The following is a 27,342-nucleotide window of genomic DNA, read 5'->3' as shown; positions in this document are numbered from 1 at the left end:
GTACAGGTTCGGAACGACATAAGGAAGAGTAAATGATGACAGGATGATTATTTCAGGGAAGAACTTTTCCTCAAAGTTAAGTAAAACCCTTAGCTATAAAGTCATGGAGAGTTTCATTAATAATTGAATTTGCAGGATTAACCATTAAACCAGCATATTTTCTCTAAACAACAAAAGCTGGATTCTTGCACTCCTGAAGGGTCACCAAGAAAATGCAAATCTCCTCTTCATCACGGATGTATTTTGGTCAGATACACACCGTTAGTAACATCAAAGGCTCTCCGGCTAATTGCGAATGCAAGTGTCTTCACGCAGTAAAGGATTGTGGGATTGAATGCTAAGGGTTCGCTCTGCTGGTCTTCAGCAGAATCACAAGACATGTAAATGAATGAGACTTCACTGAGACGAGAACACAATGTTCTCTCCAGAGGAAATGTGAGACTGTCTTTCCACGCAAAGAGATTTAAATGAACGAGTTTGAGAGATTTAGTGTCATTTCATCATTCATGTCCTTCTCGATCAATGTCTAAACGGCCGTTCACACTCATAGCGAATTTTGCAGACTGATTTTTCAAAGAAAGTTGGTGATTTGGCAATGTTGAAATGAAGCACTAAAAGCTTGGTGTGCAAATCTGAGGCAGACATGAGGAACATGCATTTATTCTACTGTATTTTGTGCTGTAAACTGTAAATGCAAATGCACTGTCATAATTAACACGGTCTTTTGCAATATTGGATTTATGAAGCAACATAACTTGAGTGAACTATAAAAATTAGGTAAACAGCAAAAAAAAAAAAAAAAAACATGCTTATGCCTGCATTTTTGTCTTTTGAAAAAACTATTTTTTTTGCCAATTGAAAATATTCAACCAGAAAAAAAAATTTGATCTCAGCCAAAACTATTTTGGAGGTAAATCCTAGACCGAAAGAGTGACGTTAAATCAGTGGATGAGCTACAACAGCCTGGTTAACATGTCAACTGTGTGGACGCGACCAAAAATTATATTACGGTATCAATATGTCAAACTTGTTCAGCTAAAACATCAAGCAGCAAAAAACTGATTTACAAGAGGCCAAGTTATGGTATTTTAAAGCCTCCTAATGTTGTCTTTGTCTCCTACAAAAGGTTTACATGGTCAAAAAACACTTTGATTTTAATACACACTGCAGTATCAGCTCTTTTTTCAAGGTGTCAATAAACACAGTGATACAAACAGTAACAATGGCGTCGATTTAAAATATCAATTTGAAATTTGAAATATTGTACTTTTATTAAACGTACCATTGTTCTTCTGTAGTATCACACTGAACTCACCGACAGCTTCAGCAATTAGAAAAGGAACACTCTAGGTTTGTGTAATTGAGCCTTTCGCAGGGAGTTTGATTGACAGGCGATCTGACCAATCATAATCCGCCATCCGCCGAATCCGCCATTTTTGTCCAACAAAGCCGTCAGGAGTTAGTAGATTAACATTGGAGGATTTGAACTTGAGAAACGATGTGTACTGACGTCTTTCCACAGATAAAACAACATTCTGATGTTCATTCATGTTTATTTGATGCTGTAAGTGAACTAGAAGGAAGAGATGATCGGTTCACGAGCGGCTTTAACCGAGCGATCTGTCAGACGCATTACAGAGACACAAAACGGTGTTTGTTTAAATTTCTTTAAAAAATGACAGACTTTGTTTCATTTCAAAAGTAAGCTGGTCTGTGTCAGTGTCTCTCTGCTCTGCGATGTGTGTTTTACTGCGGGAGAACATGGTGTGTGTGAGAGAGGCGTGGCTTGTCAGACATAGCAACAGTAACTAAAGGGGGCGGGTCTTTGCGAACAGTCAATTCAGCCAAAAAATGTTTTGAAAAAAAGTTATTACACTTTTTTTGAGTTCCTACTTCAGTACAAATAATTGCCGAACTTTGATAAAACATTTTTTTCTTTATTATGATTTGATATTTTATAATACTGAATTTATGATGTCTAAATATAAATTTAAAAGCAAAATGTGTGTGGAAAAAAAAGAGAGGACATGGCTTATCAAAGTGCTCATCTGGCGCCATCTACTGGTTATACTAGTAATTTTATTTTTAAAATAAAAGTGTTTGTTTGCCACTCATCTTCAGACTTTCAGTTTTACAAATGGGGACAACCTTTGAAGGATGAACAAATAGTGTTTTAGTCATCACATTAAAAATAACATTTAAACAGCTTTGAAGTGCTGGAAAAAGTGTTAAGCACTTGAAAGTCCTTGATAAATCACTCTCAAATGGCCATACGAACCCTAACATGAATAACGTAAGAACATTCGACTAATTATTTAGTGTTACTACATTAAATCCATGGTGAATGTTGGTGATTGGTGGAATGAAAAGCCTTATATAACTTGTCCGCTCCTGGTTTCCACATCAGCGCTGTGTAATGTGATATCTATGTTGTAACTCGCACATCTCTACAGGAAAAATCCTCGATAACTCTGAATCTAAACTGCAAAGTAAACATGTCCTCATCGTCAGATCAATCTGAAAGACTCAGACACGGTTCACACAGGACAGGAACACTGAACACTCGCTGTATCATCACCTGCTGTGATCACAAACATCCATTAGAAAGACAGACAAAGCGTGTATTTATGCCCCACCGTTGAGGCAAAGGAGTTTTAGTGCAATAATGCAGCCACATCATGCATTATGCCCTGATGTGTTTCAGGCTCTACTAGAACAGGTTTTCCTGCTTAAATGTTGATTATTCTCCTCATATTCTCCATTGTTGCGGCTCCTCTCTTCCCAGTCTGTCAGTAACGCTCTGTTTACTTCCTGTCTCTATGAAGCCCCTCCTCCTGAAAAGCACACTGTGCTCTGATTGGTCGGCTGGAGCAGTTTATTGTGATTGGTCGAGCGCTTCAAGTGTGTTTGGGAAATGCCCCGCCTCTTTCCATATAACCACATGTGCTTATAATTAAGGGTGCTCCGATTGATCGGTCGCTGATCATAATCGGCCGATAATTGCTTTGGGATGTGTGATCGGCGGCCTCTATAAAGGCCGATCCAGAAAAGCCGATCAGATGACGCAAAACTCGCGAGACAATTTTTTTACGCCCTGGTAAAAATGGCTTCACCAGTCTGGCAATTCTACAACAGGGCTCTCAAGTGTCAAGCATTGAGCGTGACAGTCACTCATAGGGCTGGGTATCGATTCAGATGTTCAAATTCGATTCGATTTCGATTCACAAGCTCACAGTTCGATTCGATTTCGATTCTCGATTCGATTCTCGATTCAACTATAATGAATATGGATGTAATACAAATCTCAGTCTAAATATCAGTTATCATTTTTTAGACAATTTTTTATTACATTGATCTCACCTAAATGTTTGTTTTTACAATGGGGTAATTTTTTTGTTAAGAGTTTATGCAACACATGGAAGCTTGATTTCAATCTTTGAATTAAATTGAAAAAAGTTGCACAAATAAATACAATAGAATAAAGACACAAATAAAGAGACATAAAAAGAAATATGAATATGGATAAAGTAATCCAATGTAAAATAACACTAGATAGTCTTTTAGTCCTGACTGAATTAAATACATAGGCTATTAATTCTGATTCCTTACAATTAATGCTATATTATGTTGTTTTGACAAACAAAATTAATGACAGACACATATGGCTGCGTTCACTTTAAGAGCTAGTGCACGGATCCATTACTGTTTCATTATACTGTCTGTCACACGCGTTTTATGCTTATTTAAGACATAACCGACTGTCTTTACGAGGTTACACACCAAGACCAGAGTTTGACATCATTTTGCGTGTTTTTAACTGTTAAAGCGATATAATCCACGAAAAAGAACTTTTGTTACTGGCGAGCTGTTTGTTGTGAGGCGGATTTAGGCTGTATGTGCACGCAATGAAAAACATGCGCGAGTGCGCGAGCACAGGATAGTTTAAAATTGCTTGAAAAAAGACGTGAAAATGATAAACGTTAGTTACGATGCAATGCTGGCCCGATTGTGCAAGTGAATCATGTCCCGACTCCTAAACACGAGTGTGTATCGACGCCTGCAGCGCTTGACGCTTGCCTTGTGCAGAGAGAGAAGACGCAGCACGCGAGCCCTGAATATGGAAAAAATCGATTCGTGGCCGTTGAGAATCGATTTTGAATCGACCACATTTAAAAAAACGATTAATCGAAAAATCGATTTTTTTGCCCAGCCCTACTCACTCATTTCGGTCTTTTGTCACGCTCTCCCGCCACACATTGTATTTCTCACGCTGAAAAACTATTTGTAATATATTTAATATGCCGCAGCGGCCAAAACTCTGGCCGCGCCGCTCTCACTGTGGAACCGGCATGAATCAAGCGCGTTTCCTCTGGTGTTGTTCGTCGAGCAAGCTACACAATAGCCAATCAGAAAATAGCACTATTGTATCTGGGTAAGATTTAACGCAACAACCAATGACAAAAATGTATACAGCTTCCAGTAATCGGCGATCGGTCCCAAAAATCCTGATCGGAGCACCCCTACTTATAATAAACAGAACAGTACTGTGTGTTGATGTGGAATGGATGCTAATATAGTTATTATCATGCTTGGTGTGAATGGGCCTTTAGTCGAATAAGATCACATGATACCAGACAGACATCACACTCACACTCTCATCACACTCTCATCACACTCTCATCACACTCACTCACTCAGAGAATAGAGACAACCCTTTTAGACCACAACAAATTTTTCCCACCGTTAAACTAGCCAAAGTGGATTGGGACGCCCTAAGTGCTCTCGTGACCGTGAGCTCAGACCGGTAAAGCAGTGGCCCATCACTCACCAGACAGACGTGGTGCTGGTCCTGGAACGCGTGTTGGAGTTGAGGGATCCAGGGACTGGAGTTCAAGGCCAGGATCGCTCTCTCCTCCTCGAAGAACGCCACCTACACAAGACAAGCAGAACTTAGCTTTATTAGATCCTATCAGATACTAGTTAACTAGCTTTTATGCATTTATCACAGTGCTAATAGTCCTGGAGTAACAGAAGGTTAGATCTCTTGCTCAAGGACACCGTGATGATAGTAAACGCCGCTCATTCATGGAATCATGTCACACAAACACGACAAAAGAAGAGTGAAGCTTTGCTGGGGAATTCTTTCACCCTGATGCGAAATTCACATTTGATGGAATCCTATTGAAATTATTAGATTTAAATGGTAAAAGATTTGCAGTAAACAGTGGCTGACACTAATTCCTAATTTTGTTGCGTTTCAAGTTCTGATCGAGGCCAGACACTACAGGCAAAAACAGTGTTCATAAAGTGTTTTTAGTGGACAGAAAACATCCAAAATAACTGTATCTTTTAGAGCACTTTATCTATTTGCGTCTGTAGACTTCGATTACAGTGTAACCTTAAAAGGCCGTTTCTCAAAATGAGTTTTTCCTCCTACGCTGAGCCAGAATCTCCACTTCAGTAACACTTACATACACCAAACTCTACAGTTTTATTCTATTATTTTTATTTTTACAGAGGGGTTTGTTCATATATCATTTTCCTGATTTTATACAACATTTTATTCCTAACAAAATGGCGAATATTTTTTTATTTTTGGCTGTTGACGGTATTTTCTGTGATAAATCGAGATATCCAAAATCCCCTCTGTAAAAACCTTTGATTCTAATACATAAAAAAAAAAAAAAAGAAAGAATTTTGAACCTAACTTCATCCGATTTTTGGTCTAGAAATGTATGTAAATTAGTGCATATTTAATTAGATAGTGCCTCATTTGCATATTTAAACATAACATTTCTGAAAACTTGAAGTACAAAAATTTTTTTGCAATTATTAATGTAATTAATCAACTGGTGAAGTATGGTGATATTTATTAGTTCTTTTTTTTACCCTATTCACCATATATGATATATGTGATATTAAGGTTTTTGTTTAGTGCTTAGAAGCAAGTAACTAGATCTTCAACTTTACTTGTCACCTCTCCCCTGTTTAGTAAATTGTCTGTCCACACACTGAAAACTCAGCAAATCAGAACATATTTAAATATATCATGTTCATAGAGTTAGTTTGTGGAGTAAATAGGCTATAATCTGTGTGTTTTAAATGGCGGGTGCCGGTGTTTCGGGTGCGTTTGGCCAATCAGCGAACACTAATGTCACGGATAGTTCCTATAGTGCTGGTTTAGACCCGACTCTGAAGTAGGAGCTAATGGCACTTTTATGGTACGGCTCGCTTTGCTTTTCCACTGCAGCTTAGTTCCTCTTCAAAGAGGGTGTGATTATAATGAGCAGTCTATAATCCCACCCACTTTGAAGAGGAACTATGAACTACTAGGAACTTTGCTGAAATTTTTTTTTAATTCCTGGTCGCAATATTAAGTTCCTTGAACTAATATCGTTCCTAGATCCTGCGGTGCGAACACGCCAAAAACCGGGAACTTCCACCAATAGTCCTAGCAACTATGAAAAGGTTCCTCCGGTGCGAAAGCCCCACGTGCATATTACGTGTTCAGTATAGAGTTTCATCACCATCTACTGGCCTGGCAGCAGAATACAGCGTTCTTAGTCTTTTTCGTGGATCCGTGTGAACGGGGATCGTTTTGACAATGGTGTCGTCTGTACGCGCAAAACTCAAAGGAAAAACGCCTCTGTTTTAAGCATATCGTTGTCGTGCAAACATGCCCTTAGTAAAAAGGGTGAATTTTAATTCCTTAAATTAATGTTTAATACGAAGCTGTGACGAGGAAGATTTTGCACAAATGATGCGTCACTGTTGGCCGAGAGTAACAAGAAACCAAACATCTGACATAATATGTGACCCTGGACCACAAAACCAGTCACATGGGTCAATTTAAATTAAGATTTATACATCATCTGAAATCTGAATTAATACGCTTTCCATTGATGTTTGTTAGGATAGGACAACATTTGGCCGAGATGCAACTATTTGAAAATCTGGAATCTGAGGGTGCAAAAAAAAATCGAAACATTGAGAAAATCGTCTTTAAAGTTGTGAATTTATGTTCGTGCTTTTGCTGCATCCACTCACAAAAATATTTTTTTATATATTTACAGTAGGAAATGTACAAAATATCTTCATGGAACATGATCTTTACTTAATATCCTAATGATTTTTGGCATAAAAGAAAAATCGATAATTTTGACCCATACAATGTATTGTTGGCCATTGCCTGAGACTGGGTTTGTGATCCAGGGTCACATATTAATAGGGCTGCCCCCAAATAGTCGACTAAATGTTAGTCGATATGAGGAGGGCTTGGTCAAATACATTTTCATTAGTCGGTTAGTCACAAAAAAAAAAAAAAATCACGTGAAAAAATTACGCAATCAGGGCCTGCGCAGTCAGTGTATGACATGACATCAAAGCAACGAGAGATCAACGAGATCTCGTGCCTCGCGGTATACCAAAGCGCACTTGTGGGAAAATGTACTTGGCAGATAAAACAAAGGGTGATTCGGGACCATTGGCATGGTGGCAAAAAAATGAACATCGATATCCAAAGCTCGCTAAAGCAGCTAAACGCCTCCACTGTATCCCTTCCACATCCACTCCATCAGAGCGCATCTTTTCAAAGGCCGGCTTCATTGTGAACAAGTCGAGAAGCTCCCTTCTTCCCAACAATGTGGACAAGCTGGTGTTCCTCTCACATAATATGAAAAAAATAAAATCGAATTGAAAGGAATGCTTAATTTCCTTTTTGTAGTGTTTCTGTTTGCTATCCGTTAGGCTATATAAAAAAAAACGGGTATTTTTATAACGGGTAGGCTATTCAAATAAATAAATATTATTTTTATTTATTCGTTTTTATATAAGGCAGTTGTTTTTTATTCTGTAAGAAAAATTAGTCTGATGTTTGCAATTTGTTGTTTCAGGTCAAGACTCATCCGTCGTCTTAATGGCAGTTTGCGGCTTTGCTCTGATATTTTTGATTTGTATTAGTGTTCTTTAAATTAGCCTATTTGTTCCACATTTTGTCTTAAATATAGCCTAGTTGTTCTAAACAATTTAATCAAATACAAAGGCTGTTGATTTGTTTGCCGCCGCCTTTTTTATTCTAAGTTTTGGCGTTGTGCTATGTGCCATGTGCATTTATTAAATTGTTCGTTTTTGTAAATTTCCTTTTGAACAATATAAAAATTCTATTAATTTAATTTTCCACTCTATTTTTATACCAAACAGCGTTTTTGCTACAGTATTTTTTTTTTTTGCCTTGTTTTGTACTAGGTCTAAGTTACTAATAAGTTTATTTAATTTATTTTAAAGAACGAATTTTTGTTTATTTTATTCAAAACAGTTTGTATTTTTGATAATAAATTATTAAAATGCACAGGCAGTCTGATTGCTGTTTTTATGTTATAATTAGCCTATAAGCGCTGTATACTTTAAAGGCTTTACTATTCTGTTTTAAGCGCTTAATTTTCATTCTGAACGCGCTAATATAATGCTTTAGCATTTTCTGTCATATGGAAGTGTTAAACTTCAACTTAGACTATACCTTTCCTTGTATATACGCAAGTTTTTATATTAATATCATAAATGAACGATTATTCGACTAATCGCTAAAATGCAGGAGTGTTAGTCGACTAGGAATACAGTGTTTCCCCTAGGATTTTTTTCAGGGGGGGGGGGGTTGGGTGTTAGTGTTGTGGAGTGGGCGTGTTACGGATACGTGGTGTCAATTTTTTAGCAATCAAAAAGCATGTCTAATTAATTGAAATAGTGTATTATGAATCATTAAACGTATACAACATTTAAAAAAAAGAATATAAAAAATTTCACACTAATTCTGTGTTGTGTTTTTTCTGGTAATAAAATGAAGACATAAAACACAAATTTTATCATTTATCATCAATTTTAATCATATGAAATTAAATAAACTTTTTGTCAAATAACGTGCTGCACAATGAGCTTTACTGTTAAAATTAAAACATGGATTATTCCTTAAATTCAGTTTTGATGATAATTTATTTGGATTAGTGTTAGTATTATTACATTGGGACATATCTAAATTCTACTGTACAACGGTAATATATCTCTGTCAAGTTAAACCGAACTTTTATTTTGACGGGTTGCCGTGAAGACCTTTTGAGTTTGTGTGTTTGTCACGATAGTTTTTCTCAAATGAAGCGGTTAAATGATTACGAAGTGACTTTCGGAGTGGATCTAGAGCCTGGAGAGGAAGTTTATGCATTTGTGTCTTCAGATAGGCCAAAAAAACAGCGCAAGCGTCACACGTGCTTCAGTGTGTGTGTGTGTGTGTGGTAAATGAAACTGCGCGTCGGCTGCACCATTCATTCACACAGAACAAGCAGGATTCGTATTTAAATTGTCTTTGTGGTTTAATATCCACACACACTTGTCTACATCGCGATTTGATTTCAAGTGTATACTGAACTGCTTTCTATTTATTCCTCAAAAGATTGACAAATTCCATGAAATCCCGCCTTATACAGTAAATTTCTTTTTTATGACTGGATTTCGTCAGCAATTTAGGGGGGGCGGGGGGTCGTTTTGGGGGGGCGGGCCGCCCCCCCAAAACAATGGTAGGGGAAACACTGGAATATCTTTAGTCGGGGGCAGCCCTACATATTAACATGCAACTCAAAGCTGTCACCAAGGCCTGGTCTTCACCGTAACTCACCTTGTCCTGAGAACGCAGGCTGGTTTTGTCCATGATCTTCATGGCGTACACGTCTCCTGTCGCTCTCTCCTTCACCACCTGCACCTCAGAGAAGTGTCCTCTTCCCACAATCCCCCTCACCTCAAAATCCCTCTTACCAGGGAGCAGTTCCTGGACTTCAGCCACCACTTCACAATCTGAGACACACAAACCAACACCATCACAACACTACAGAAACAAGGCTATCTGACTGGTTTCATGACACACAAGTAAAGATGAAATTGGAGGAAAGATATTAATCTGTGACATTTAATGATTGTTTTTCAATAGGTCATGTTGAATTATTGTGTGCCTGACAGAGTTTAGTGCTCATCTCACGTGTGTGGGAGAGAAATATATAAATGGCTTGTATATAAGTGCACATGTAAGGCCACTTTGGACATTTCACATTTGCACTAGCATATCAGGATAGCGTTAGATTTTAGTGCATTTGTGCATAAAAAAAAGTTTATTCCCAAAAAAAGTACAACCATCTTTTTTAATGTAACTTTACATGCTTTAATATATTTTTGTTTTTTTTAACGAAGTAGGAAATAATCTGTCCATCATCTATTAAAGTAATTAATTAATTAATAATATTTAAATTAATCATTAGCTTATCAGTCAGAATTCCAGTACCATTGTATTACTAGAAATGTCTAGTGTACAGTTTTGTTCTGTATTTAAAGGGATAGTACACCTTTACTCATCCTCGTTGGTCCAAACTTGTACGCCTTTCTTATATGAAACGGACACTTACATTTATTGACAAAGTTGGCCACATGTTTGATCTTCATGAGCTCGGGTGAGGCGCACTCCTGATAGAGCAGAAGCAGAGCATCGATCAGCCCTTCTCTGGTCACTACATTCAGTCCTGTAGAGCCCGACACACTGCACTTCCCCTGGAAAACACACACATCCACTTTACAACACAAGACCTCATACAGGGAGACGGCTTGAACACTAATCTATCAGACTATATTTCACAGAAATGCAATAATCACATCTTTAAATGCAGTTAGAGACACACCAAACATCTAGTAAGAACAGGTCTGCACACCATGATGAAGCCGGTTTAGGTGGCTTGTGTTTAAGTGAGAAATATAGCAAAATCGCCACTTTAAAAAAAAAAAACGCCAATAGCCTGACAAACCGATGGTTATAATAATGTCTGTAATAGAGTACTAGTTCATTACAAGCTTTTTTCAAAACCTAGAGCGGAAACATGTTTGCAATGATAACCGTTTAAAATTGTTGAATAATTCATTGTTCAAGCATGTGATTGTCTGAGGTCAAAAAAAGAAGGAAAACGTGTTTTTAATTTAAATGTAATTTAAATTTGTTTGTACTATTTAAATAATAAAATTTAGTGTTTATTAATGATAATAATAATTAGTAATCGTACAAGTAGTATAAGACATCAAGTTGAATTGTGAATTGATTTTATATACAAGTTATATATATATATATATTAGTGCTGTGAAACGATTCAAATATTTAATCGCGATTAATCGCATTAATGTCATAGTTAACTCGCGATTAATCGCACATTTTTATCTATTCTAAATGTCTCTTGATTTTGTTTTTGTCCCATTATTTTTTCTCATTTTAATGCTCTTATCAACATGGGAAAGTGGATCGGCTTGCTTTGTGCAAATGTTTTGTATTGAAACCAACATTGACAATACTGTGTTCAATTTCACACTAACATTCTCACTTGGAGCAAATAATCTCTCACACAATGTTACACTGTCCATCAATAAAAGGGTGAAAGAAATACTGACGAGGTCCTGATATTGACGAGGGGGCGGAGAATTCGCATCAGCTGTGTGTGTGTGTGTGTGTGTGTGTGTGCTTGGCCATCATCAAGTGGTGTTTCAGACTGGACGTGCTGCGATGATGATAGCTCAGTTCACAACGACAACACACACAGATCGCTTTGGTCTCGTCAATGGAACCATTTGGCAACTTTTTAAAAGTAAACTTTCCATTCAAAGTCAAAGTCAAACTTTATTATTAAGATCCCTTATGGGCAATTTGGATGCAGCACAGATAGACAGACACAAACTGACACATGCAGTACATCATAATAGTAATAATAGCAATACATATTACAAATTTCAAAATGGCATAAATATATAAAATATAGGATAAAAAATATAAAAACCTTAATAAATACCTTTAAGACTTATTTAGTAGTCTAATTGCACTCGGAACAAAATAGTATTTGTATCTATTATTTTTAATTTTTGGTAATCTATAACGACGACCTGAGGGCAGCATAGAGAACTCTGGATATAAGAAGTGTTCACTGTCTAAAATCACAGAATGGACTCGACTCAAAACATTTGTTAAACAGACCTGTCAAACATCTTTGCTCTTTACCTATTATCTTCCCACTGTTTTTGACTAATTTATTTAGTGAATTTTTATATTTCACACTAAGATTTCCAAACCAGCAGCTAATGGAAAAGGACTACACTGGCTCTATATAAGATTTATAGAACAATTCCATCAGTGTCTTGTCTATGTTAAATGATCTCAGTTTTCTAAGACAGTAAAGGCGGCGCTGCTGTCCCTTTTTACACAGAGCCTCTGTGTTCAAATCAAAACGCAATCTTTTATCAATAAGTGTCCCCAGATATTTATAGCTTTCCACGCATTCCACCTTCTTATTCTTAATAAAAGTGTCTTGGGAAGGATGTGTTTGTGTTCTAAAGTCAATACTCATGTCTTTTGTCTTGGATACATTGAGCTGCAAACAGGCATCATCACACCATTTTACGAAATCATCAACCACTGGACCATGGCACATTTCATTGTCCTCTAGGAGACTTACAATAACTGTGTCATCTGCAAATTTAAAAAAATACCTATTTTTATATTTGCTTATACAATCATTTGTATATAAAATATATAATAAGGGAGACAAAACACATCCTTGAGGAGAACCTGTAGATGTTATCAGGGGATTCAGTTATCAGAATCTTATTGGCATCCATTTCGGCGTCTCGCGCTCTTCATCCACTCAAAACGCAACGTTAACCAACTATTTGGCCGGCTCGCAAGCCTAAACGAGTGTGTGCGGCGTGCCTGATGTTTTGTTTCCGGTCTAGCAAGATCCGCTTGCGCTTAGGTCGAAAAAGCAAAAAAGCAAAAAAACAAAAAAACGTCCTCGCTTGCCACGTCCGGGTGCAAAAGCATGTGAAAAAAAAGTGAGGCCAAAAAGACCGTTAATCGCGCGATAAAAAAATTGACGCCGTTAAAATGGGTTTGCGTTAACGCCGTTATTAACGCTTTTAACTGACAGCCCTAATATTTTTATTTTATATAGTTATTTAGTTTTTTAGTTATCATCTTAGAAATAAAAAATATATATATATATATATATATATATATTCACCCATTATATTTGTGCATAAATTGCACTTTTATGATGGACAGATGCACTTTTATGATGGATAGATGCACTTTTATGATGGATAGATGCACTTTTATGATGGATAGATGCACTTTTATGATGGACAGATGCACTTTTATCATGGATAGATGCACTTTTATCATGGATAGATGCACTTTTATCATGGATAGATGCACTTTTATCATGGACAGATGCACTTTTATCATGGATAGATGCACTTTTATCATGGACAGATGCACTTTTATGATGGACAGATGCACTTTTATGATGGATAGATGCACTTTTATGATGGACAGATGCACTTTTATCATGGATAGATGCACTTTTATGATGGATAGATGCACTTTTATGATGGATAGATGCACTTTTATGATGGACAGATGCACTTTTATCATGGATAGATGCACTTTTATGATGGACAGATGCACTTTTATCATGGATAGATGCACTTTTATCATGGATAGATGCACTTTTATCATGGATAGATGCACTTTTATGATGGACAGATGCACTTTTATGATGGACAGATGCACTTTTATCATGGATAGATGCACTTTTATGATGGACAGATGCACTTTTATGATGGACAGATGCACTTTTATCATGGATAGATGCACTTTTATGATGGACAGATGCACTTTTATGATGGACAGATGCACTTTTATCATGGACAGATGCACTTTTATGATGGACAGATGCACTTTTATGATGGACAGATGCACTTTTATGATGGATAGATGCACTTTTATGATGGAGAGATGCACTTTTATCATGGATAGAGGCACTTTTATGATGGATAGATGCACTTTTATCATGGACAGATGCACTTTTATCATGGACAGATGCACTTTTATCATGGACAGATGCACTTTTATCATGGACAGATGCACTTTTATCATGGACAGATGCACTTTTATGGAAAGAGCTTGGAAGAGCCAGGACATTTTTTAATATAGCTCTGTCGACTGTATTTGTCTGAAAGAAGAATGTCATGACCTAGGATGACTTGAGGGTGAGTAAATCATGGGCTAATTTTCATTTTTGGGTGAACTATCCCTTTAAAAAACCCTACACTAATATATTCATGACCTCGTGGCCACATTCATGAACCAAGCCCACAGACTCTCACCTGAAGAAGCTGATTGAGTCGAGCGCAGCGGACAGTGATGGAGTCGCCAGTGGCCAGATCTCGAACACTGCCTTGACCTCCATACTTAAACTTCAGCATCACTGCAGGACAAACATGATCAAGACACTCAATCAGTACAACCTGCTAATGATGATGTCCATTACACTAGGGCTGTGTTCCAATCCTAGTGATCAATAGCTTTTAATCAGTGACAATTTTACTATGTGTTGCCTATATGATGCTTTTTTCTGTGACATTGTAAAGCACATTGTGTTGATTTAATTGTGCTGTATAAATAAAGTTGCTATTGCTGCCTAGCTAGACGGCTATTATGATGCTCAGAAATGCTGTCCAAGTAGGCAGGATTGAGACACATGTAAACTGTATTAGTGATAACAGCTCTAAAACACATAAAAATGGAATTATCAATATTAATAAGCTTATAATTAAGCGTTTAGTTTCGTTTAAGCCTGGATTTTGGCTTATTTTAAACTAAAAGCTTAATTATAAACACAAAGCAGAACAACACTTATAAAGTGACATTTGTATAGATTTTAAATGACCCGTCTTGTAACGTTATACATGTAAAACTATAACTTACATGTAGTTGTATGCGCTTTTATTACGACCTAAGAAGCTAAACGGAATATTTGTATGTTTAAAAATTCATTTTTCACACGAGAGGAATATTTATATTGAATATTAATGAAATAATCTAAACTTAAATTCATCTGTGACCGTGTCAACAATTTAGTATCTAATCATTTTCAGGATAATAATAAACATCAAAACAGATTAACTGGTACTGTCATACATCAAACATGACAGCAAACTACCCCTGTCATTAAACAAACATATTATGAGAATAATATGACATCGCTTCTGAAATCATTCATAATGAAAGTTGACATCGCGTAACAATATTTCAGTTTGACACTTTCCCTCGTCATTTACCGTTGAGTTCATAACGTTCGTTTTTAACAGACACATCGAGCCCAGTTCGAAGGAAAATGAGAAGTATGCTCACCAAATGTTCATGTGACAATATTTGACCCAATAAAAAAGATTAATCTCCAAAATTTAGATGAACATCGCTGACTGACTGAACCTTCAACGTTTCCTGGTGAATTTCAAATTTTGCGCGTTCGGCGCGACAATTCATTTGTCGACGCACCCAAAATACGTCACGACGTTCGCATAAGCCCCGCCCACAGTCATCATTCTCTGCGACAAATAGTTTTGTTGTTGTTGTTATCGAAGAATAAATACATACATTATGAAGTATATACAACATAAATGTGAATTATAATATAATTGCTAACGTAAGGCTTCAAAAGCTCAAAGTTCAACTGGGAATAGATAGCTAATTTTTGAGACATAAAAAGTCAAAAGTAGATTGATGATTAATACCTTAGCTGTAGTTTATATAAATAACTCCCGTAAATGAAGGTCAAGTCAAGCACATTGCATTATGGGATATGCACTAAAGAAAGAACATGGTGAAAAATCATTGTAAGGCAAATCAGTTTTATTTGTTTAGTTCTTTTAAAGCCGCTTTACAGAATATCACTGAATGTTAAAGAAAATATGATTTTAAGAACATTTCCGGACTCTAATGCTTATAAAAGACTGATTCAGCTTTCTCAGTGTTAGAAGCCGAACTCTGGGTGAAGTTTTGGTGTTCAGGTTTACATCACAACACACTGACCTGTGACACACACAACATCTGACGCGCCGCAGAGAACAGCAGCATTTCTCTCATCGAGTCTCATTGGCTTGTGGAGATCTGGTTTCCCTGGCGATGCCTGTGAGCGCCATGGCAACAGCCTCCCCGAGCTGGGATGGAGAGAGACATGGGAAATTATAGAGACATAAAAAGAGAAAATAGCCGTCTAGAACAGGTAGAAGCGATCTGAGACGACAGACGATATCAGCAGCAGAAATACACAAATTAATCCATAATCAGGATTGTGGAGATCAAATATAATCATTTAAAGGAACAGTTCATCCATAAATCCCTATTCTCACCCTTATGGTATTTTGGAGCACAAAAACAAAGATGGTTAGCAAAAGCTTGACCACAAAAACACTGTAAAACTTTATTATTGCACATAAAATTCCCATGCATTTGGATCACACACATACACTAATAAACTGAATGTGATGCATATTTCTCAGTCATGCATAAATTAATTGCATTTATGCATTTAAAAAATAATCATCTGTATGATTGATCAGATTTTATTCAAATTGCTTAGAAATCTTTTGAAAACTACATTTATTCTGTTAAAAAGTATGATCATGATTCATGTTTAAAATACAAAAATATAAAATACAAGATACAATATTCAATTAATTAAAAAGCATGAGACGAGCATGTGTCAGGAAACCCAGAATACACAAATTAATCTATAATCAGGATTGTGGAGATCAAATATAATCATTTAAAGGAACAGTTCACCCATAAATCCCAATTCTCAGTTCACTGTAAAACAGTTTCACGAGATTATTGCACATAAAATTCCCATGCATTTGGATCACACACATAAACTAATAAACTGAATGTGATGCATATTTGACAGTCATGCATAAATAAATTGCATTTATGCATTTAAAAAAAAATGCCATATTTGCATCTGTATGATTGTATAATCAGATTTATTCAGATTGCTTAGAAATCTGTTCATTGTGAATTTGAAAACTACCTTTATTCTGTTCAAAAGTATGATCATGTTTAAAAATAGCAATAGCAATATTCAATTAATTAAAATGCATGAGATTGAAATATATAAACGACCTGATTATTGTGCGTTTAAAACACATTCAGTTCATCAGCAGTTACAGAAATCTGACCTGTTTCACTATAATAATTAATAATAAAAATATGCATCACATTAAGTTCATTAGTTTACGTGATCCAAACGGATGGAAATTTTAAATGCAATTCAAATACATAAATCTGTGGTGAAAATCCAGCTTTTAATGTTGTTTATGTGTCTATGTGGTGTTATTAATCCGCTTTAAGACACACCATGTGTAAGTTCATAAGTCGACAGCATTGCTGAGTATTTCCTCCTTAAAACTGCAGTGAACCAAAGACAGTCTCAAAAACACGGTTTGAAATCGCTGGTGTTTCTGACGTCACAAACGACCTTGTAACCAATCAGATCAACGTGTGATCGCCAACCAGTGGATCTCTGAGCTGAGTGAGTGAGTGGAGGCGGGGCTCATTTGCATATTCATAGAACCGCGCATACTAAATGAGGCGAGGGTGTCGAGTTACATCCAAGCTATCTTAAGGCATTTTTCAAGAAAAAAACTTTTAAATATGTCATTTTGCTGAGTTTTAAGGGATGAAATGATTGACAGGGGGACTTTAAATCTGTCCGTCTCGTGAAAAATGACTTACTATGCGCTATGGTTGACCCTTGGCTTCTGATTGGCTGTGCTACTAACATTATTGGTAACACTTTACAATAAGGCTCATTAAGTACTATACATTAGTTAGCATGAACTGCACTTATTAATCTTTGTTAATCTCAACATTTCCTAATACTTTATTAAAATCTTGTTAACATTAGTTAATGCACTGTGAACAGCTGTATTTTAATTAACTAACATTAAAGATTAAACAACACAGTAACAAATGTATTGCTCATGGTTAGTTCATGTTAGTCAATGCATTCATGTTAATTAATGAACCTTATTGTAAGTGCTAACAAATTATTTAATTTACTAAAATTATTTAATTACTTGTCAGCATGGATGAGATAAAACTAGAAATACTGTTGAATGAACGAATAGAAATGTATTAATGTAATTAGTTTGGCCTGAACCGACAGGGTCCACATAAGCATTTGCTCACTTAAACGACTCTCAAAAAGAAAACTCACTACATTAAAAAAGTCACATTAGATACCATGAGCAAGAGTTAATTACTATAAAAGAAAAACACATATTACATCCTGTACTTTGTTTTTGTTGAAAGAAGTCTCAAGTTTATTATGTCTGAATTTATATGATCAAAATACAGTAAAAAGAGCTGCTGTATATTTTTGTAAACATTTTTTTCAGGATTCTTTGATGAATATAAAGTTCTAAACAGCATTTATTTTGAAATATAATCTTTTGTAACATTATAAATGTCTTTAATGTCACTTTTGATCAGTTTAATGCATCCTTGATGAATAAAAGTATTAATTTAGTATTTTTTTAACCATACCCCAATCTTTTGAATGGTAGTGTATCAAGATTTCCACAAAAATCTGAATATATAATAATCATAAATGTGTCTTGAGCATCAGATATTAGAGTGATTTCTGAAGGATCATGTGACACTGAAGACTGGAGTAATGATGCTGGAAATACACAGGAATAAATTACACTTTACTGTATATTCACATAGAAAACAGCTGATTTACATTAGAATAATATTTCACAATTTTTACTGTATTTTTAATCAAATAAACGCAGTCTTGATGAGCAGAAAAGACTCTTACAAAAACATAATTATTCCAAGGTTTTACATGTACATGAGGATGCCAACAATCTTGATGTGATGGTCTATATTCACATGAATATAATATTTCAGCTTATCCAAAAACAAAAACCATGTCAATAATAATTATATGAAACTGTAGATCTGAATAAATCATAATGCAGAGTTAGAGCGACACCTTGTGGTGAAACGACAAGTCAAGCAGTTTGTTCTTTTAAAATGTTTATTATTGTGTCGGGACAATGGATATGATTAATATTTCATCTTTTCCAGTGTACACCAGATCATTACACATACGCCTGTGTCAGTGTCCACATGCAGACATGCGTGTTCACCGCATCATACAGAGCAGACCTTCAATGATAGCAACAGAAATTATTATTTTTTTACAGATTCCACAAGCAAGAATCAGTCGCTCCGACAATCTGTGCAAAACTGAAGCAAAAACACATTTCAATCATCAGGTTGTGATATTTTCAGATCTTCGTAATAAATACATCTGGTTACAGTCACATGATCACTGTTCTTCACGTTCAGAGACTTAAAGAACAAAGACCAGCTGTGGAAGAAAAGCATGAATTCAACCTTTAAAAAAAAAAAAAGATCATTTAATGGCCCTCATGTCCTTCCAAACCCTGAAGGAGACGTTTGGCAGAATGTTCCCGCTGCTCGTCTGCTGAGCGAAACACTCGTGACCCACAGAAGGAAGGGAACGGTTTGACGTAAATGAAGACAGAACGTGTGTTTCTCTGATGATTATTCAGCATTTCCTCGCCGGATCACGTTCAGGCAATGGCACCAGTTTCTGTGGAAGCTCGTTTCCGCCACAGGGTTACAAAAAAATGTTTTTGTAAAAGTTAAGTGGGTATTATCTTATCTCACAATTCTGACTTTTTTTCTTTTTTTTTTTTAAAGATAATTCTTTACAATTATTTTTTTATATAAACTTGCAATTCTGATTTTTTTCTCAGAATTGTGAGATATAAACAAGTGAGAGAAAAAAATCTGAATTGCGGCTGCAAAAAAAAGTCAGAATTGTGAGTTTGTATTAAAAAAAGGTCAGAATTATCTATAAAAAAAGTCAGAATTGTGAGATATAAACAGAAAAAATACTTTTTTATAGATGATTCTGACCTTTTTAATATAAACTCACAATTCTGACTTTTTCTTCTTGCAACCGTGATAAAAATTTTTTTTACAGATTCTTCTTTAAAATTATTTTTTTATATAAACTTGCAATTCTGAATTTTTTTCTCAGAATTGTGAGATATAAACAAGTGAGAGAAAAAAATCTGAATAGCAGTTGCAAAAAAGTCAGAATTGTGAGTTTATATTAAAAAAGGTCAGAATTATCTATAAAAAAAGTATTTTTTTCTGTTTATATCTCACAATTCTGACTTTTTTATAGATGATTCTGACCTTTTTAATATAAACTCACAATTCTGACTTTTTCTTCTTGCAACCGTAATAAAAAATTTTTTTACAGATTCTTCTTTAAAATTATTTTTTTATATAAACTTGCAATTCTGAATTTTTTTCTCAGAATTGTGAGATATAAACAAGTGAGAGAAAAAAATCTGAATAGCAGTTGCAAAAAAGTCAGAATTGTGAGTTTATATTAAAAAAGGTCAGAATTATCTATAAAAAAAGTATTTTTTTCTGTTTATATCTCACAATTCTGACTTTTTTATAGATAATTCTGACCTTTTTAATATAAACTCACAATTCTGACTTTTTTTCTTGCAACCGTAATTCAATTTTTTTTACAGATTATTCTGACTTTTTTCTTAGAAGTGTGAGATATAAACAATTGAGTTTTTTTTTTTTAGTTTTTCTTGCAACTGAGTTTATATTTTGCAATTCCGACTTTTTTATTGATAATTCTGCCATTTATATAAACTCGCAATTCTAACTTTTTTTTCTCAGAATTGAGATAAAAATTTTTTTTAAAAAATGAGTTTATATCTCACAATTCTGACCTTTTTTATTATAAACTTGCAATTGAGAAAAAAAAAAGCACTTCTGTTGTTTTTTTACAGATTATTTATATTACAGCTTTTTTTTATAGATAATTCTGCCATTTATTTGAACTCGCAATTCTGACTTTTTTATATATACATATATATACACTCTTTTCATAAACTGTCAATTCCAAGTCAGTCCAAGACAAAGTTGCAATTACCATTATTATTATTTATTTTTTATTATTTTGTGGCGAAAACGAGCTTCCAATGAGATTCCCTAAAAGCTACTGTGTGTTTGATTGTATGATTTGTTAGTAAAAAAATACAATTTTACAAAAACGAAAGACAAAAGAGAAAGCAAAAGGCAAACCGAGTGTCTTAGTTGGCAGATCCGCACATGTTTGGTCCATAAAGTGTCCGTCGATAACAAGAGCGTGAAAACACGTGATGTTCTCCGACGTCCTGATTGGCCACATCAACACTCACGCTCGGCCTCATTGGTTTGATCCCACAGCCGCGTGAAACGTGGACGATGAAGAAAACATTTCATTCTCCATTTTAAAATTCTCCTGCTAAAACATCGGAGTTTGTTTGCCTCCCGAAGTCCAAGCGGCTCGTCATTAGTAAATCTCTAGATATATCTCTCATTGCTAGTCTCTGGTTGAAGTATGTTAAGTTCTCTGTCAGTTCAGTGGCGTTTTGTCTAAGTGTGTGTGTGTGTGTGTGTGTGTCCATTAGCAGCACTTCTTCTTGCGTTTGCTGCTCTTACTCAGTTTGACCACTTCGCTCTGCTGTTGCTGCTGCTGTTTGGCCACCGACTCCTTCCGGGTCTTCAGGACGAGCTCAGTGACGCAGTTGAACATCTGACATGAACACACACAGAACATTCGTCAGATCCAATCAATGAAAACAAGGCATTTCTGAACATTAGATTATACGTTAGGTTTGATATTAACACCCGATCGCGGGTCACTCGTCAGTTCGTGTTCGTGTATAAGCCGAATCTGATGTGTGTGTGGGAGAACTGTATCTGAGTTAGCATGCGCTGGATGCACGTCTCACGAAGCGCTCAAACATGTAAACGTCTGGGAGAAAGAAGAGCAGACGTACGGACGGATCTGAAGAAGAGTGACGGCCAGGGTTTGATATTAACACCCGCCAGATGTGGCTACAAATACAACGTTGTCAATCACCAGACAATTCGGCGTTTAACTTGCTGGGAAATTAGTGTATAATCCAAATCTGAGTCATCATGATGTATTAAATACAGTGTATTGCGCAGAATTTCTGCTTACTTGCACACACTCGTCACTACACAACACACAACGGCGCACTTGTTCATTTGCACTGAAGCGATAGTGAAGATTAATAAGCGTTTGGGGAACAGAAAACACATTATTATCCAACATCCGACATTTGTTTTTATGTTCTTTAGACTGATTTGATCTGCCTAAAACACATATTTGGTGAAAAGGATGAAAGGAAGCGAGGAGATGCTGGATGACAGGATTTTGAATGTATGAAATCCAAATTGTATAATATATATATGAAGAGTTTGGTTCCAAAACGCGATAAACGCCATTTAAAAAAAAAGTAGTTACTGCAAAAATCAGTATTGTATCTGGTTGGTATTGAAAAGTCAATGTTTAATTTTAAGTAAAATGCGATATCCGCCGTGTTATTCTGTCATGTTTTCTCCCTTTCTTTCCAAACCGCGACAAACTCCAGTCTCCCTTCTCTGCGATATATCCGCTCTCAACCAATCACAACGCAGCATTCCACGCAATGTAAACAGTAACGGCAGCGCCTTAAATACACCCGGCTTCCTAGTTTTTCTGATCTATTTTGTACTTTTCGATCAACAAACAAACAAAAAAATGAATAATTTTGACGGCATTGATGAACCTGTGGTTGTTTCTGCGGTGGGTGAGAAACGTAAGGCATCGAATAATTTACGTGAGGAGATTAAGAAGATGAGGCACTCGGGAGGAGGACAAATGTTTTCAATCTTCTTTACAGTTCTTAATAAAAATATTATACTAATAAACTTACGTTGTTGTGTATTTTCAACAGTTTCAATATGAAAAAAAAACTTTTATATTGATTCAATGGATTAATTGCATTTTGATTTTATTTTTTAATGGATTTATTGCATTTTGGGGGAAAAAATAACCCGTTTTTATAATAAATCTTTGAAAATCAAAACCTGGATTTTTTTTTATTATGACCTACAAATGCTATGTGAAAGTTTGAAACAGAAAATAGTGGTTTTCATCTTTCCACTTTCTTGGTAAAGAAAACACATTTTTACTCAAATTAATCTAAATGGATTTATTGCGTTTTGGAACCAAACTCTTCATATATAGCTGTGACGTAGTTAATCTGGTTAATTTCTTCTTTTTTCTTAAGTTCTGAATGGCCGGTAACTTAAACATTTTGTAGCCAAAGTTAATTTCAAACCCTGATTATAAGAAACAAAGGACCAGACTAGACAATATCATTGGAATCACATTCAAGAGTGAAGTTGATGAACGATAAAAACAATGACAGCCAATCAGAATCCATCCAAATGTAGTTTTTTCTTAAGGCTACAGTGTTGCATTAAACTTTTTAGGTACAAAAGGATGCTTGTAACTGATCATATTCACATGGATGTAGAGATATGTTTGAAAACGTACATCCTCCACGTTGACGTTCTCCTTGGCGCTGGTCTCGAACAGTCGGATGCCCATCTGCTCAGCAAACTTCTGCGCGTCATTGGTCTCCACCACTTTAGAGGCGGGGTCGTCATTCTTATTACCCACTGAATTCAGACCACATGACCATTAAAACCACATATAACCGATAACAAAAACAACAGTTACATCTTCAAGATGCGGTAAGCAATGTCTGAGAAACGCTGTTGAAAGTGGATCGGACCGAGCAGCCAATCGGCAGTAGGGGGCGTGTCCACTCATGATGGGGAGGAGAGAGAGTGAGCCAATCGGCAGTAGGGGGTGTGTCCACTCATGATGGGGAGGAGAGAGTGAGCCAATCGGCAGTAGGGGGTGTGTCCACTCATGATGGGGAGGAGAGAGTGAGCCAATCAACAGTAGGGGGCGTGTCCACTCATGATGGGGAGAAGAGAGTGAGCCAATCGGCAGTAGGGGGTGTGTCCACTCATGATGGGGAGAAGAGAGTAAGCCAATCGGCAGTAGGGGGCGTGTCCACTCATGATGGGGGAAGAGAGAGAGAGCCAATCGGCAGTAGGGGGCGTGTCCACTCATGATGGGGAGGAGAGAGAGTGACCCAATCAGCAGTAGGGGGCGTGTCCACTCATGATGGGGGAGGAGAGAGAGTGAGCCAATCGGCAGTAGGGGGTGTGTCCACTCATGATGGGGAGGAGAGAGTGAGCCAATCAGCAGTAGGGGGCGTGTCCACTCATGATAGGGGAGGAGAGAGAGTGAGCCAATCAGCAGTAGGGGGCGTGTCCACTCATGATGGGGAGGAGAGAGAGTGAGCCAATCGGCAGTAGGGGGCGTGTCCACTCATGATGGGGGAGAGAGAGTGAGCCAATCGGCAGTAGGGGGCGTGTCCACTCATGATGGAGAGAGAGTGAGCCAATAAACAGTAGGGGGCGTGTCCACTCATGATGGGGAGGGGAGAGAGAGCCAATCGGCAGTAGGGGGCGTGTCCACTCATGATGGGGAGGGGAGAGAGAGCCAATCGGCAGTAGGGGGTGTGTCCACTCATGATGGGGAGGAGAGAGTGAGCCAATCAACAGTAGGGGGCGTGTCCACTCATGATGGGGAGAAGAGAGTGAGCCAATCGGCAGTAGGGGGTGTGTCCACTCACGATGGGGAGGAGAGAGTGAGCCAATCAACAGTAGGGGGCGTGTCCACTCATGATGGGGAGGAGAGAGAGTGAGCCAATCGGCAGTAGGGGGTGTGTCCACTCATGATGGGGAGGAGAGAGTGAGCCAATCGGCAGTAGGGGGTGTGTCCACTCATGATGGGGAGGAGAGAGTGAGCCAATCAACAGTAGGGGGCGTGTCCACTCATGATGGGGAGAAGAGAGTGAGCCAATCGGCAGTAGGGGGTGTGTCCACTCATGATGGGGAGAAGAGAGTAAGCCAATCGGCAGTAGGGGGCGTGTCCACTCATGATGGGGGAAGAGAGAGAGAGCCAATCGGCAGTAGGGGGCGTGTCCACTCATGATGGGGAGGAGAGAGAGTGACCCAATCAGCAGTAGGGGGCGTGTCCACTCATGATGGGGGAGGAGAGAGAGTGAGCCAATCGGCAGTAGGGGGTGTGTCCACTCATGATGGGGAGGAGAGAGTGAGCCAATCAGCAGTAGGGGGCGTGTCCACTCATGATAGGGGAGGAGAGAGAGTGAGCCAATCAGCAGTAGGGGGCGTGTCCACTCATGATGGGGAGGAGAGAGAGTGAGCCAATCGGCAGTAGGGGGCGTGTCCACTCATGATGGGGGAGAGAGAGTGAGCCAATCGGCAGTAGGGGGCGTGTCCACTCATGATGGAGAGAGAGTGAGCCAATAAACAGTAGGGGGCGTGTCCACTCATGATGGGGAGGAGAGAGAGTGAGCCAATTAGCAGTAGGGGGCGTGTCAACTCATGATGGAGGAGAGAGAGTGAGCCAATAGGCAGTAGGGGGCGTGTCCACTCATGATGGGGGAGAGAGAGTGAGCCAATTGGAAGTAGGGGGCGTGTCCACTCATGATGGAGAGAGAGTGAGCCAATCGGCAGTAGGGGGCGTGTCCACTCATGATGGAGAGAGAGTGAGCCAATAAACAGTAGGGGGCGTGTCCACTCATGATGGGGGAGGAGAGACTGAGCCAATCAGCAGTAGGGGGCGTGTCCACTCATGATGGGGGAGGAGAGAGAGTGAGGGAGATTTGATGAAAGACTGTAGAAAGAGAGATGGCTGAGAGACATTACAAAAGAGGAATATGAGAAGGGTTATGATCAGGCAAGAGCTTTAGGACCCGCATTAATATTAGTAAAGCCTTCCAGTGCTGGAGAGACCTGAGCAGGAAGGCCTGAAAACAGACGCCGGGGTTGCATTTGTTTGTAAATACTCTAGTGTACTATATGTTCATTTTTTGTTCTTCCTTGTTGTTCGTTCATCATCTTCAGCTATGGTAAAGAGACATCACCTCATGCATTTGGGGGCGGAGCAGTGAAGGGAGGGGCGTGTCTGTTTGGGTTGATTTCAAATATCAACAGTGTTTCTCAGAAATCGCTTACTGCACCTTTAATTACTAGCAAAGTAACCACACATTGATCATCAAGAGTTCATAACATGCTCAAAGGCTAAACCTAAATAAATAATAAATAGATCCATGAAACATTAATACTTTTATAAGTGTATTTGTCACACCGCATGACCATGTAAAGTGAGCTAGTGGAGACTAAAAGCTGAAAAAACATCTTAAACGTTTAAAATACTGTCTTATAAATGTTTAAGGAGACAAATGTGCAACTTGTTTTGCATGTAACAGGAGGACCAGGACATTTCTTTGTGAAACGCATCCAGAAAAGCAACAATCTATTTACCTAATATTCGACAAACGTCGTCACAGTTTTGATTGATTTCATGCAGCCAACGTTTGACGTTCACGAACGACTCTGCGCTGCTGACGTCATAAACCACTATAACGCCGTGTGTGCCTCTGTAGTACCTGGAAGAGATCACATGACACAAACAAACATAAAAACACAATAAAAGCCACAGATCAGCAGTGATGTAGTGATATATCACGCATCCCTAATGACACCAAAGAGCTGCAAACATGCAGATTTGTTGTTAAATTATTGAAATATTAACTTCAAATCTCTGGAGGAGTAAGTCAAGTAAATATTTTAGCTCAAAAATGTTCGGCTGACAAAAAAAACAGTTTGAGAATGGCCGATTTAGAGGATAAACAACGGACTCAGACTGGGCTGGAACGCAGCATTCACAGACATCTGCGCTGATTAAGTTTGAGATAATCTGATCATGCTCTCAGCCGTCAATAAACGCCAGTCTGTTCCGAATCAGAGACACGGAGTCAAGTTGATTCTTTCACTTCCTGTGAATGACATCATCACTGACAGGAAGTGGTAAGTTTCCACGAGGCTGTCAAAACATTTGTTTCGAGATTTGGCACACAGAGCAAACCGAGAGCGGCGTCAGCTGGTGTGATGTTCCCCGTGAGATCCACTTATCCTAATGAGCGAGCGCATCGCTATCATCACCGCGCTCCACATGCTAACGCCATCAACAGCGGCTCTGTGGAGCTCAGAGCCACTCGCCGTCTCCCACACAACACTGAGCACACACACACACTCAAACACACACACACAGCTGGCCGGAGAGCTGAAGGAACACAGTTGTGTGTGTTAGAGTCGGGCGACAAACCATTTCATATCGAGATCACAATCAAATCTATGTATGACATTTTTACTCGATATGGATTAATCTATTAGCAGAAATAAACACGACAACAGGCACACACACACGCACACGCATATTCACACTCTCACACACACTCAAACACACATATTCACACTCTCACACACACACACGCACACGCATATTCACACTCTCACACACACTCAAACACACATATTCACACTCTCACACACACACACGCATATTCACACTCTCACACACA

At 37.7% G+C, this 27,342-nt stretch overlaps 2 protein-coding genes across 7 annotated transcripts in view; both read right to left on the bottom strand.

Annotated features, from left to right (window-relative positions):
- Positions 1-15,380, bottom strand: part of cita (citron rho-interacting serine/threonine kinase a) — a 158,830-nt gene extending 143,450 nt beyond the window's left edge. For all 6 annotated transcript variants that reach the window (XM_056266673.1, XM_056266674.1, XM_056266676.1 and 3 more), the window contains exons 1-5: positions 15,257-15,380; positions 14,230-14,330; positions 10,440-10,581; positions 9,662-9,837; positions 4,829-4,930 (exon numbers count right to left, since the gene is read on the bottom strand). In XM_056266673.1, coding sequence (XP_056122648.1) covers positions 4,829-4,930; positions 9,662-9,837; positions 10,440-10,581; positions 14,230-14,328 — 519 coding nt within the window. In that variant the 5' untranslated portion in view covers positions 14,329-14,330; positions 15,257-15,380. The remainder of the gene's footprint in view (positions 1-4,828; positions 4,931-9,661; positions 9,838-10,439; positions 10,582-14,229; positions 14,331-15,256) is intronic.
- Positions 15,381-21,232: 5,852 nt separating this feature from the next.
- rab35a (RAB35, member RAS oncogene family a) overlaps positions 21,233-27,342 on the bottom strand; it is an 11,560-nt gene continuing 5,450 nt past the window's right edge. The window contains exons 4-6 of the mRNA XM_056266686.1: positions 26,243-26,367; positions 23,370-23,494; positions 21,233-21,554 (exon numbers count right to left, since the gene is read on the bottom strand). Coding sequence (XP_056122661.1) covers positions 21,426-21,554; positions 23,370-23,494; positions 26,243-26,367 — 379 coding nt within the window. The 3' untranslated portion in view covers positions 21,233-21,425. The remainder of the gene's footprint in view (positions 21,555-23,369; positions 23,495-26,242; positions 26,368-27,342) is intronic.

This window comes from Rhinichthys klamathensis, unplaced genomic scaffold (assembly GCF_029890125.1).
Source record: "Rhinichthys klamathensis goyatoka isolate OS25496 unplaced genomic scaffold, OSU_Roscu_1.1 h1tg000252l_1, whole genome shotgun sequence".
Classification (NCBI taxonomy): Eukaryota; Metazoa; Chordata; class Actinopteri; order Cypriniformes; family Leuciscidae; genus Rhinichthys; species Rhinichthys klamathensis.
The sequence above is the reverse complement of the archived record's forward strand: the minus strand, read 5'-3'. Positions and strand labels throughout refer to the sequence as shown.